This window comes from Gavialis gangeticus, unplaced genomic scaffold (assembly GCF_001723915.1).
Source record: "Gavialis gangeticus isolate Ggan-Ray unplaced genomic scaffold, GavGan_comp1, whole genome shotgun sequence".
NCBI classification, from domain to species: Eukaryota; Metazoa; Chordata; order Crocodylia; family Gavialidae; genus Gavialis; species Gavialis gangeticus.
This window is the reverse complement of record NW_017728992.1, coordinates 66776409-66790705: the sequence shown is the minus strand read 5'-3', so window position 1 is coordinate 66790705 and position 14297 is coordinate 66776409. Positions and strand designations below refer to the sequence as shown.

At 43.0% G+C, this 14297-nt stretch overlaps 1 protein-coding gene across 5 annotated transcripts in view; it reads right to left on the bottom strand.

The window, feature by feature from the left end:
- Positions 1–11569: 11569 nt before the first annotated feature.
- The window catches only part of CARMIL1 (capping protein regulator and myosin 1 linker 1), a 371957-nt gene continuing 369229 nt past the window's right edge, over positions 11570–14297 (bottom strand). For all 5 annotated transcript variants that reach the window (XM_019523833.1, XM_019523847.1, XM_019523840.1 and 2 more), the window contains one exon: positions 11570–12606. In XM_019523833.1, the coding sequence (XP_019379378.1) occupies positions 12470–12606 (137 nt within the window). In that variant the 3' untranslated portion in view covers positions 11570–12469. The remainder of the gene's footprint in view (positions 12607–14297) is intronic.

Below are 14297 nucleotides of genomic sequence, written 5' to 3'. Positions count from 1 at the left end.
GAGTTCCTCTGCCCTCAAGGACCCCAGTGCCTCTCCCACTAATCTCCTCATCTCAACGAAGTTGGCCCTCCTGAAGTCTAGGGCTACCGCCTTGCTGCGGGCCCTTGACACCCTACGCTGGATGGCGAATTCCAGCAAGCGATGATCACTATTGCCCAGGTGGTCAAGATTTCGCTTTGTTACAATGTTCACTGGTTACCGTGAAGCAGAACTGCTCGTAGGATCCGATGCGCTAACCGGGGAAGGGGTATGCTGGGAGTTTTCGATGGCGGGAGGCACGGGGGTGGCCGGTCCCTGTGGTGTGTGGAAGTTACACAGTTGGTGGATTTCGCTAAGTCCTCCCCGAGCGGCGTCAGCCACTGCCTTTTATACTCGTCGCAACCCTGATGTGCACTTTCACCCAATCAGCTTCAGGCATTCTATTCATGGCCTGATTTGAACAGTGTGGCAGTTAAAAAGTGCGGGAGTTACTGGTGCGCTCAATTACTTGAAATCATGCGATGATTCCAAGCTGGCCACATATGCCCGTTGGCCGACACATAGGGATACTATGTACGGGGCAGTATGTGGGCACGGTGTGCGGGTGCGGCGGCACAACAATGGACTGGTTTCTTACACATTTAATCAGGCTAACTTAAACACGATTTAAGTTAAATTATACAATTTGAACAGAGAAAGCATGGGGCATCTACTGCTGGGAAACTGAAGCATAGATCGGTGGTTCCCAAACTCTGACAGATTGTGCACCACCAGTTTAAAATGATACAATTCTAAGTACCACCAGCAAATTTTTCAGTTCAACATTAAGTACCACCAGCAATTTTTTGTCATATAAATTTGACAATATAAACTATATATAATAAATCTGTTAATACGTACCACTGGTGGTACCTGTATCACAGTTTGGGAACCGCTGGCATAGATAGACACTTGCCCAAAGTCACATACACATACTATGATAGAGGAGGTTTAGATCTCGCAAATCCAAGTCCAGTGCCTCCAAATTACTTATTGGTTAAACTCTGCCAGTATAACATGGCCTGTGGCTCCTAGAAGTCTTTATTTAAACACTAAGCACGTGTCAGAAGGTTAATCCTTCTACTTTTTGTGTCTGTCCTTGCTGTAATGGGCTTTGTGGGAAAAGGGACCTCTGCAAATGGATGTGGATGTAGAGAAAAGTCCTAAAGCATGTGGATACCAAAGCCAAAGCTCCTTGCTTTATTGCCAGATCTTCACCCCCAACCCCCAAATTTGACTCACACATGCTGTTTCTTTTTTTCCAGTGCACGTGTTCTTTGATTGGCTTTGATCTTTCAGAACAAGTTGGCTTCAGTGACTGAAAAGGTAGGAGCATAGGAGCTGTTGTACTTGGTTAGACCAATAGTCCATGTGGTCCAGTTTCCTGCTGTGAACAACAGTACTGGGTACTCTGAAGTAAAGTACAAGAAACCCCAGAATGGGGAATTGTGCGCTATAACCTCCAGCAGGTAGCAACTGATCTCTGGTAAAGTAGTGCTTGAAGTCTGGTGGTTTCTCTGTTTCAAGTACCTGGTGCTGGTTAAAAACATGGTTGTAAAAACTATTTCGGGTGAACTCTTCCCTGCAAGTGTGCTGCAACTCCAGCTAGCATTTTAGCCAGGTGCATACACACAAACTTCTTGACACCTCTTCCCATCTTTCCTTTCCTACAACTTGTTCTCTTCCTTTCAGGTTCCATGCAGATTGCTACTTCTTTCCTTTCAACGATTTTAATGGCCATGTTTTTTTATACAAGTGTTTGCTGGCTGGTTGGAATCAATTTATTAGTACATAGCCCACTGGAAAGACATGACCACCTTTTCCAGCCATTTTAAATATGCTGGTTTCCTAACAGTTGGGAGGTAAACCAAGCAAATTAATGAGATGACAGATGAGACAGAAGCTTAACACCTGGGTATAGAGGCAGTTCCCCCTTTCCTGCTTGTGTTACCATTGGCAGTGCAGAATTTGTTTCTGCCTTGCTGCATTTATTCTTTTGGGTGCTGGTGCTTCATATTGTTTATCTAGCTACCTTATTTCTGACTTTTCCACACCAAACCAGCTGATGGCTGCAGTTCAATTTAAGTGTTCCCGGCCCCAGTCTCAAAAATCAAAGAATCTCAAAAAAATAGGGTTGGAAGGGATCTTATTAGGTCAGGTAGTTCAGCCGACTGCTCAAGGCAAATCATCCCTAACTCATTTCATTTAAATGACCTGCACTTAAAAGCTTCTACAAATGGAGATTCCATGATCATTCAAGGTGAGTTCTTCCCAATATTCAACCTAAATTTTCCTGGTTGCAGTCCCCTTTGGCTACAGAGAATGTCATCATCATCTTGATAACCACCCTTTATATTTGATGACATATCAAATCCCCTTGCAGTCTTCTCTCCAAAATAAACAATCCCAGGTCTCCCAAGTTTTTCTCCTAAGTCATGTTTCCCAGACTTCTAATCATTTTTGGTGCTCTGCACTGGACTCTTTCCAGTTTGTCTATATCTTTCTTAATGTCTAGTGCCCAAAACAGAACACAGTATTTCAGCTGAGGCCTTGCCGGTATACTGAACAGAGTGGAAGAACCCCTCCTGTGACTTACTGGCAAAACTCCTTTTAATACAATTCAGTATATTAACTTTTTTTCAGCAAGAGTACATTACTGATTCATTCAGCTTCATAAAAGCACCCCAAGAGCTTTTCTGCAGTATTGCAGTCTAGCCAGGTGTTCTCTAATTTAGTAGTAGGCATCTGCCTGTCTTGCAAGACAATAGAATTATGCTGAGACATCAGTGCAAATCTATCTAGACCTGCCAGCTCTATGCCGCTGTTTCATGACTGGCTTCTATTGTGTCTCACTACTGTTTGAAGTCTGTAGCTACTTCAGAAAAACCAGTGGGCTCCTATTGCCTTTTGCCATTTCTTTGTGTTGCTACTCTCCTGTGCATAATGGTCTTTGACCCCAAATTCCTTTGTTGTGGCAGGCTGCCTGTGTAATTTCCATTCTCTTATTTGCCTCTGTACTGTGTATTATTATCATTACTCCTCTAGGTTGCACTCAACTATCCATTGTGATAAGTATCATTGGTCCACCACTCCTTGCGCAGGACTACTTTCTTGTCTTTGGGTGGGAATACCGTGATCATCCAACATTACTAGTTAGGAATCGCTTTAGGGATCGATTATCTTTGCCTTCAGTCATTTGGCTGCCTTAACTACCAGCTCCGCTGCCCTGTTGCTTTGTGGGTACCCTAGGGACAAGGTCTCGAGTCAAATTTCCACGTGGTGCTGAACTCCTTGAACTCTGCTGTCATCGGCTGTGGAACTTGTGTCTAAGTATCATTATGCCATAGCTTGCAAAATGCTACTTCTTTTTCCAGAGCATAGGATCTTGAGTGTCCTTCAGAGAGTTTGCCTCACAGAAATATTAATCTACACTGAGCTTGTAGTTCCTCTTATTGAAATGAAGCGGCCTGTTCCAACCTTTTCCTAGTCCAGTTGGGATTTCATAAATCAAGTACTTGTACTCCTCAAGGTATTTCATGTACATCCTCAGTTAGGTGTCCATGCCAGGCCAGTAGATACACAGCCTGGCTCACCTCAAGCATGGCTGTATTCCCAGGCACACAGAGTGCATCTATTTCATGATGTCACCTTTCAAACTTGTTGGGATTACTTCCAGGTCTCCTTTGAACAGAAGCCCATCCTGCACACCCAGGTCATCCCACACCTGGTAGCAGGATAACCTCCTGTAGATCTTTGTGATCTGGCTAATGGCCAAGATTGAATCTGTGGACAGCAGTGTCCAGCCAGTTCAGTGCTTTGTTAGGTTTCCTGGAGCCTCCCTTAAGAAGTGGCAAAGAGGGCACATGGATACTCTCTTCTGTTCCACAGACCCCTTGGTGTTGCATCTGCTTAGTGTTTGAACATCACTCTTGGGCAGCACCTTATCCTCACTCATAGTTATTGAGTTACATTAACTTGCATTGTAGCTGTTCAAGTGCATTCCATAGGGACCAGGGGCAGAGCCAGGATCAGCGTGACAGGGGTGCAGCCACACCCCCTTCAACTTTTTGGTGCATGTGCAGCGAAGAGAGCTCATTGTGCAGGTGCCACGCAGCCCCTCACTGTGATTCTGGATATCACTGAGGTCTCAGACTCCACTGGCATGTCAGTGTGGCTCCTGCTGGGAGCCCCCAGGTGCTGTGATTCCTATTAGTTCACTGGCATAGGGGCTACTAAGAGTTACTGTTTGCAGCTCTGGAGACTACTGCTGTTTGCTCTTCCCCTCCTCCTCCAGTTCAGGACCAGGAGCAAGGAGGGAATGAGCAGTGGCAGAATGCAGCCCCTGGGCCTTGTAAAAGCAGAGGCTGAGCGTTGTTGCTGACTGCTTGTCCCCTCCTTTTCCCTGCTGCTGAATTCAGGGGAGGGAGTAGGTGGAGGAGGGAGGGGAAAAAGCAAACAGCATTAGGCTTCAGAGCTGCTTGAAAGCAGGGCTTCTGGGTAGACCAGTCAGTGAGCTCACAGAGCTCATAGCACAGCAGAGCTCCTGACAGGAACTCCAACGATATGCTGGTGAGCTCTCTGAGCTCACTGCGCATGCATCATACAGCCAAATGGGGATGTGGCCATGTTGCCACTCCCTCTCTAGTTCTGCCCCTGGAAGGGGCTTCTTAATGATTCCTAATGGTTAACGATCAGATTTTATGTGTGCCTTGTGCTCCCAAGTAATCCAACAGAATCAGTGCAATCCAGAGAGCACCGACAGCAGGTCCTTTTCTGTCTGGTCACATTCCCACCACAAGCCAAGGCTCTGAGCTCACTTAGTGGCAGTGTTGCTTCTAGGGCTCCTGTGAGGCATCTCTAGCTCCAGCTGCTTCAAAGAGGACTTTAAGATTGGTGCCTCACTTTCAATTTTCTTTACTCTTTTAAAATGCAAGTACTTGGGTCATTTAGCTCTTTAGCAGTCCTCAATATCTTCATAAACCTATAGCAATACTGGGATCTCTGATCATCTGAGGTCACCCTGGAGGAAGTCAACCTACTTCCTGTCACACCACAAGCAATCAAGTTCAGAAAATTGGATCATGCCTATAAACATGTTGCTGATGTACATGGTTGGTCAGCCCTGCCAGACAGCCCCACCAACCTGCTCCCATTCAGTGTGCAACCAAGGCCACAAATCAGGCAACAATGACAGCTTACACAACTCTTGAGTCACAATTTTTTTTTAAAGCTATATGTGCTGCCTATTTTTCTGAGTTTGTTTGTGCACTGAGCCAGACCTATTTCCATAGGGCTTGACAAGGAGGTAATATAAACACACTCACCATGGCCAGGGCAGGGGGGCAAGGACTCCCAGATTGTACTCACAACTGTGATAGAAACTTCCTTTGGGCCTGGAATAAATATCTCTGCCTCATATCACTAGTTTCAGACAACTCTTCACTGATGCCCCTTCTAGCTTTGAAAAAAAGGATCTTCTGTGAACATTCCTTTAACAACTGCAGAAGAACGTCAGGAAAGAGTCAATTATCCCTGAGCAATGAATCAAATAACTGTAAGCATGGTCAGTAAGCAGTTATTTTTCTGGAACAAGTCTGCCTTACATCACAACTATTTTTCAGCTAAAGAACTGCAAAAGCAGCCTTCAAGTATTTTATCTGGCAATCAAGGGGGATCTCAAGTGCCTTTCTTATCTAGATCTTAGTCCACCCATCCATTCCTGACTATACCAAACCAGTAGTGATGAACTTCCCACCTGCAAGTGTGTGTGCCTGTTCCTGCTTCAGTCTAATATACAGACTGGAAGGGAAGCAGGTAAAATTTGCTAGCCTTTTGTACCTTAAATCAGGTTCGTGACCCAGGGGAACTCCTGCAGCCACTGTTGGTCTCTTGTTCTCATAAATGGGAGGGGAGGAATTGCATTGGCCAAGAGAGCCACAATAAAACCTCTTTGGTGAAAGCAATGGCATGGTTAAAAGGGAAGTCTCAAGATTTTCCTAGTGGAAAATAAACTTCATACATGCAATTACAAAGACAGTTTTTTAAACTGACAATATCTGACAGTGCCTACTGAAGTGAAATGCAAACATGACACACGCCCTGCTGCAGCCATGAAGCCTGCCAGATGTCAAGGACATAGGTGCAATGGGAGCCTGGGTTCTGGGGCCCTGCACCTCTGGCTGCTGACAGGCAAAACTTGTGACATGGGTGGGTGACACTGTGTGTGTGTTAAGGCGCACCCTCACTCAACTGACACCAAGGCAGAAAGCAGGGCAGTTCAAACAGTGCTGCCTTTTATGTAGTTTTTCCATCCCTCCCCTAAAGAACTGGGATTGGAAGAGACCTCAGGGAAGGATGACAGTCACTGGCCAGCTACACAGTCAATAATGAGATCAGTCCTTCCCCCCCACCCCCACTTTAGTTTCTGTTTCCCTGCAGGCAAGCCCAGCTTGAGCTTCAAAACTCGAAACGTTTAAAAAATTTTGAAACATTTTGACTTGCCTCATTTCATTTTGAGGCTGTTTTGAAGCTCTCTGTTTCATTTCGATTTTGCTGTTTCGAGCTCGAAACGAGTCAAAACAGCATCGAAACAAAACTGCTGGTGAAATTTTGCATATCCCTAGTGCTCAATCCCTGGCCCACAGGCCAGATCCAGCCCATGGTGTCTTGTTATATGGCCTGTGGGACTTCTCACAGGTCTGTGGGGAGTCTTGCAGCCATGGCCCTGCATGTTAGATCTGTAGTACTGGGCAGTGCAGGACCTGAACCTGGCACAGGGCTGGGTGGAGGCAACACAGGCCCTTGAGCCTGAACCCCACACCTTGGGCCAGGCAGAGGACAGTGCAGTGCCACAGGGCCCCAAGTCTAGTGTGCAGAGCCTGACAGAGGCAGCACAGGTCCTGGGGTCCCAATCCTGGCACACAGGGCTAGGTGGAGGTGGGGCAGGGTCCCAGGGCCCTGATCCCAGCATGTAGGCCTGGGTAGAGGCAGTAGTTTGGATTTGGCCTGCAGACCAGGCCAACACCACTCATTTGGCTTAGAGGGCCAAAAGATTGAGCTGGTATTTCACTGATCTAGAACATCCACATATTGTCATTGTTTTTAGAGAGACTATAAACTGTTCAGGGCTATATATAGCATCCAGCATAGTCCTCACTGATGTCTCTGAGCATGTCAGGAAGGACCAACATAAGTTATTAAAGTTTAAATGTGCACAAAGACTTTATGAAGACCCTGTATAATTATCAGACAGCATAGTGTGTAGGGGAGAGGGTATTAGACTGGGAATCAAGAGACTGAAGCCTATTTCTTGGTCTGCTATTAGCTGGCTGAATGACCTAGGATAGCATTTTTCAACTTGTGGGTCATGATCCAAAAGTGGGTCACAAGAATATATGAAAGGGTTGCAAACAGACTTTAAAAATGGATTCCCAATTAAAGGAGAAAAACCATGGGAATCTGTGGCTTTTCTCTTGCAGACTGTCACAATTCCAGCCTGCAAGGAGCTGCTTGGGCCTCTCCCCACCACACACCCACCCCTGCCCCACAGCAGCTGGAGGCAGCAAGTCAGGAGTGAGGGGTACTGGGTCGGGACTGGCCACTGATGTTTACAAATGGGCCTTTGTACAAAATAAGTTGAGAAGCACTGGCAGAACATGATACTTCACATCATGGATGGGTTTAGGATTTTGTAAAATGGCATTTGGGAGATGCAACTGGTGCCACCTTTGCAAGCAGGTCATGCCATGGCAGCAGCTACCTGAGACTTCTTTGAGTCTCCTAAGCAAGTAAGATCCCCAGACCTCCCCACAGGCCTGTTCTGGGCACTCCCCTCTGGTTCTCAGCAGCACCTTCCCTATCCTCCCATTCCTCCTCCTACACTACCTTCAATAGGAGGTATGTTTGGGCCTAAGAAGTGGGGACCTGCCCTCCAGTGTTGCTGCTCCCAGCTGACCGAGGGCCAAGGGAAGCCCCAATCCACTTATGCCCCACTCTAGTTATGGGCTCCTGTGAACAACTTCATGGGGTGCTGGGCTCAGCTGGGGACAGCAGCAGTGGCAGGTGGGTACCCCCTTCAGCATCTGCTCCTTGCCTGATCTCCCCTAGGTATCCTCCACTGGCCTGGAGCAGGCACTGGAGGAGGTGGGTGACTGCTCTCTGATACCACTCATCCCTGTCCCATCCCAGCATCTCACATAGCTGCTTCCTTCAGTTGGAGCCTCTGGGCCAGATGGGAAAGTGAAGGGGAGGGGAAAGGGAGCAGGGACTTGCCTGCTGCCACCAAGCCTGGCACTCTACGTAGACTCTAGTGCATTTCCCAACCTTTTTTATCCCACAGCACACTTGCACAGTGTCTCCCATCCCACGCCCCCCCAGAAGCCACGCTCCCCCAAGATCCCACAATGCACTTGGTGATGTCTGAAGGCACACCAGTTGGGAAATGCTGACCTAGTGCAAGGGGGCCTTCGTCTTGATTGGGACCCTTTGCATATGACTGCAGTCAAAAAGAGTACCAGTAATGCAGAAACACAAGTCCTAGGTAATAAATACTTACTATTCTTCTGTGAGGGTGCTGGGTAGAATTCTGTAACTGTTCTTCCTGTTCAGGGTACACAGAGCAGCTGGGGGGGGGAGAGAGAGAGAAGTTCTGTTTTGCTGGTCACTGTAAAGCAAATGACATACAGCTATATCTTTATAACCTGGATGCTACGCTTTGTGTGTCCTCCCCGGTGCAGGTCAGCGCTGGAGACAGGCCTGGGAGAATCCTGGCTTGAACACAATCCAGATGGGATACTAAAGGGTGAGGTAAGGTGATGAGGACATCTACTGGAAATTGGTGCTTGGCCCTTTGCCAATACAGCTCACGGCTCAGTTAACAGATGCATCCCTGCTCTTTGATTTCCAGATGGCAGCTATGATTTTTCCCCATCTATGTTTAATTTATGACTTATAGCCCCATCTATGTATGGCTTGTATTAGGCTGTGACTTATTTGCTCTTTAATCGCAACCATGCTGCAGTGAAAGCTGGTTGCACTAATTTGGAAGAGGAAAAGGGACTTTATCTAGGAGGGTGGAGACAGGTGTCTCTATGCCTTTTCCATTGAAAGGGTAAAACTTTTTTTTGCTTTACTGATAGATATAGGGCCTCAGGTACTCAGTGATGCCTGCCAATATAGAAAAGTTTTATTTTATTAAAAGAATAAGAAGTTTCAGCTTATCTACTGTAATAGCTTTCATAAGTCACTAAAGGGACTTGGCAAGTGTGGCAAGTGCAGTAATCAGTTATGACTTAAATATTGCTAACTAGGTTAGTATACAATAATGTGTCAGGGTAAAACTTTGACAACCATTAGAGTAGAAGGAAATATTTTGCTACTAAGCTATTTTAAAATGGAAGCTGTGTGAAGTTAGCTCATGGTCAGGAGTATCAGAAGTAGCCCTGGAGTATCTAGATTAGTGAGTAGAAGGTAGGCAAGTGACTTAAAAGGGTACACTAAACATGTACTTATCACATAGCTCTGTAATTTCTCTCATAGATAGAACCACTCCATGTGGTGCATGTATGTGTACAATGTAATTAATCTCCTCAGCAACCTCAAACTTCATATTCTTTTAAGCAATCTGGCATAGAAGTATTTCCTTTTTGCCACCTAAATGGGGAATTTGCCTCGTCCATCCCCAATTTACTTTGTTTTAAAGGTCTGTGATTTGGCAACAGTGAATCCTGCAGTGACAAATTTAGACAGTATTTCATGACAGTGTAGAGCTAGAAAGTGGGGCCTTTATGGCAATGGAACATAAAATTCAAGGTTTTGCAAAGAAACACTTACTTTGAACCCTGAAAAGTCCTGAAATATTGGAGCTTAAATTCATGACTTCTTCAGTGCAGAAAAATTATTTTAGTGGATTTTATGGATGCAATTTGAGTCACTTGTACTAAGACAGATAACTTTACAGACAGGAGGATATAAAAGGAAAAGAAAACCTCAGTAGTACAATCTTAGAATAGAACATATATAGATGGTGTGGTATATAGGTAAGTTTTTTGGAATGACTAACTTGTGTGAAATACTGCTCTCTCAGGCTGATGCTGATGGAATCTTTATGCCATATGGGTGCATCTACCAAGATGCTTAATGCACGGCAACCTAATAAAACTGTGCAGTAGTGTGGTGGGCAAAAACCATGTTAATATGAGACTGCACAGTAGTATTAGGCTACTGTGTAGCAAGCATCACTAAAAAAGCTGCACTAGTGCGACTGTGGAGTAACTGTAGTTACTGCGTATTTAGTTAGTACTTCATTAAGCAAATACTAAACTAAATGTGCAGTAACTACTGCACATTAATGAACGTGTAGACTCACCCACTATGTAGTTGTGTAGATATACATTTTCCTTCCACATACACACCTTTTTCAACAATACTTTTTATGTACTTGTCACTGGTTCACTAGCTCTATTCAACACCAGCTCAATTCAGCTCCACTAAACACCAGGTTAAGGGGTGTGCATATAACCCTGAGGGACATGATTTACTTATTGCACCACTTCAAATGACTGGGTTCCTGCTTGCAAGGTGAGACAGAGACCAAGCAAAAAGTGAGACATTTCTAAGTGGTTGTCAGGTAAGTTCTATTTTTATTCATACCTAATAAAGCTTGATGGCTTGCTGGTAAATTAAATCCCTAAGAAAATAAACTTTGAACATTTCTGATTTTCCATCTATTTTAGTGGTGCTGGTGTTTCCTGTGTTAAAATCCACATACAAGTTTAGATGGTGTTTAGTTAGCTAGAATTTCTTCTTTAAATATAAGGTATTTCTTCTGTTTTTCCTCTTCCCAATTAGTAAACTAACTTAGTCTCATTAGCTTACAATTAAGGAGTAAGAATTAGCTGAGTGAAGTTCTGAGGTAGAGAAAAATGGTTAGTAGTGCAAAGTTTTCACTTATGAACCCCTGGCCTGTACTGAGGCAAAACTAGAAATGTCTTGCTATGCAGCAGGTCCAATTTCCTATTATTCTGTACCTGGCTCTATGAGTAAGGCTTGTACAAAATGAATACAACGTGGCTGTCATATTCTACCAAATCTGATGTGCAATTATGTTCTACCACTTGGCACAAGAGACAGCACACAGAAGTAATTAAGCAGAAGTTTGCAAACATTTGAGTGAGTAACTGGAGACAAGCAGAACCACTGAAATCACGTAGGTGTTGTTCACATTTGGAAGACAGGCTCTGTACTTCTAATGCAGCTCAGAGTACACAAACTGGGTATCTTAAGAGGAGCTATTAGCTTGTGTGAAAAATCCTCTATCTAAAAGCTACTAGCAAAGTCACTTGTAAATACATCTCCCTTAAATAATTTTATATAGAAAACCATAACAGGACTTCCTGTCCATTTCTAACAGAAACTTTGTATAATCAAAAAAAAGATTTAAACATTTTTAAAATTGTAAGGCTTATCTCTATATGACATTCAATCCTCATTCAGAGATATAAAACTAAAAGATGATAAAAAAGTTTTATACCCAAAAAGAAAGACTGATATGTCAGTTGTAAAATCATTTTATTGGTACAAATATACATATGAATAAAATCCCTTTGACCTGTAATGTAAGTGAACGTTTGTGAAATATGCAAAAAAGCAGAATTGTTTTTACAGGTGTCAAACTATTTTTCTTATAGAATTACACTTTAAAAGTAAGCTAATATGCAGACAGAACTTAAGAAGGCCTCTAGAAAACACCAATATTAATAAAATGTTAAATGCCCTCATTCCAATCAATTATATACATTAATATATGAATGTGGAAGCATAACAAGATTATATTTCATTCAGATTTTTCTTTGTTGTGCTTTTTGACAGTACACAAATGTAAGGGTTTGAGTTTTATGTACAGTACAATAACAGGAAGAAAGGAGCTCCCTAGGGGAGAATGTAAAAACCATACCCAAGCATCTAATATATATAATTTATACAAATTATTTTATTAGTGTGCTCTGTTAATATAATTACAATGTGCAATTGCATACCGCAAGAATATATTTATAGTTAAGTCACGTGCAGAATTGACACATTTACATTCAGCAGTACAACACATTACCTGCTGTACAGTGTATTAGTGTAAGACAATGTCCAGTTAATTTGCTTTGCTTTCTCAATGCCCTAATGCAGGGCATGCTTTGTAGCTGCTTCAGAGAAATTCAAGTAGAATACACGAAATGATTGCTGGCTTTAGCAAAGGCATGGAAAGGAATGTCTGAAATCATACATAACTGAAATTAAAGACAAAAATAAATGCATACTGATTGAACTATAAATCATGATCCTCTAGAGTTCTATAGGAAAATGCACCCATGGTGAAACAGTGGCTGGTAAGAAGGGTCATTGATTGCTGTACCCTGATTGCTATAAAGGATCTCGCACTACCAAGCACTTGTACTGATAGCTAAACAAAAATAAAATCTTTATCCGCTTCCTCTCCAGAGTCACTGGACTTGCTTCCCTGATGGGAATCTTTATTTAAGGACCTCTGTTTAAGCTCCTGGTACTCATGGGGCTGATGTCCAGGGCTTCTTTTTGCAGCTGTAAATAAATACAGAAAACAGGTGTTACTAATGATTTCACAAGGGAAAAAAACATTAACACATTTGAGGTCTGCCTCTGTACCTGCTGAATTCATTTCCTCCAGTGGGAGCACAGGAGACCCTTTAATTATTAAAACCAGAAAGAAGAGAGAAGAAGAAAGGGAAGAATTTATGTCAAACTTCATGGCATTTTCAGCCTATAAACAAGGAGTCCTGAAATATAAAGTACCTTACTGTATCCAATATACAATTATATTCATGAAGATTTGGAGAAGAATCTTTCCCTAAGATGTAATAAAAACCAAAGTAAATGCCATTTCAAGATTAGCTTTTTCTCTAGTTGAAAGACATTCATATACCATGTACCCATGGATTCTCAGGGAGCCTCATAAAAAAACCCCAAATCAGTAGTTTACTTCATATACAGAATTTACCTCTAACTTTTGTCTCTTGGTAAGTGTGTTTCTTTCCTACTGATAGCAGTATGAATACATCTGGAGACTATATCTGACCCTTAGCATTCAAATGGTACATAACAAAACACCCACTGGAAATACAGGAACAATCAAGTTTGACTGAAGAACAGTAAAACTATAATAAAAATTAGAAAGAAAAGATGAAATACTGAACTGTAGTATGCTATTATTAAAGTGCTTCTGTGAGCATCACTTAGCTAGATGGGTAATTTGTCTAAAAAGCTCAAATATTTATTCTGTATGATTCAAAAGAAAATAAAATCCATTTGGTAAGGCTCAGGATTTCTAAAAGCTCAGAGTTGCAAGCATTTCCTAAAAGGTACATGCAAATGAGCTTCACTGTTATTAAACAGTTTTAATGCTAGTTAATGCTAGTTAAGAACTTACTATTGACAAACATTTCTATTGAAATAAAGGGGGATTTGCCATTGACTTCAATGGGAGTAAAGGCTGGTAGAGAAATTCCTGTAATTCATTTTAAATGATAAACGCTCAGGGGATCCAGGGGAACAAGACTGCTGCAAACCAACTCCCTTAGCATTTAGTTCAAACGGGTTCCTTACTCAGCAATATGAAACCCTGAAAATCTAGTTTCGTTTCACATTAGAAGCAGCAGCAGAGCACAGAATCTGCCCTCATAACTTTTCACTCTAGCCACAAAGGGCACCTGTTTGGATCTGTACTGTGACGTAAGGTCTCTCTCTCTCTCTCTCTCACACACACAAAGGAATCTGCCTATGTTAAATATGTAAGACCAGTACATACAAAGAGTGCATGTGACCTGCCCAGATGATAATTTGTCATTCAAAACAGATAACCAAAATATGGAAGTAAAAAATAAGTAGTAATTGTGCGGCCATTTCATCTAGCCAATGTTCTGATCCACATTTTGAAGGTGGGAAAAATGAGTCACCAAAAAGCTGAGAACATCATTTTTAAAGGTATTTAGGTTCCCAACTACCAATGATTTCCCTGTGCTAGATGCCTAAATATCTTTTAAAATCTGGGCCTTATTGACTTGCTCAGGGTCACCCACTGAAGACACCATATTTCTACCATAAGAACCGCTGCTTTCCTGGTAGAAACTAAGGGCATACGCTAGGGGTGCACCAATAGAGATTTTGGGGGCCAATACCGATCTGATTTCCAATACAGTGTGCAGAGCTGCATGCAGCTGGTAAGTCTATTGTGGTGGAAAAGGAGGGGGAAGGGA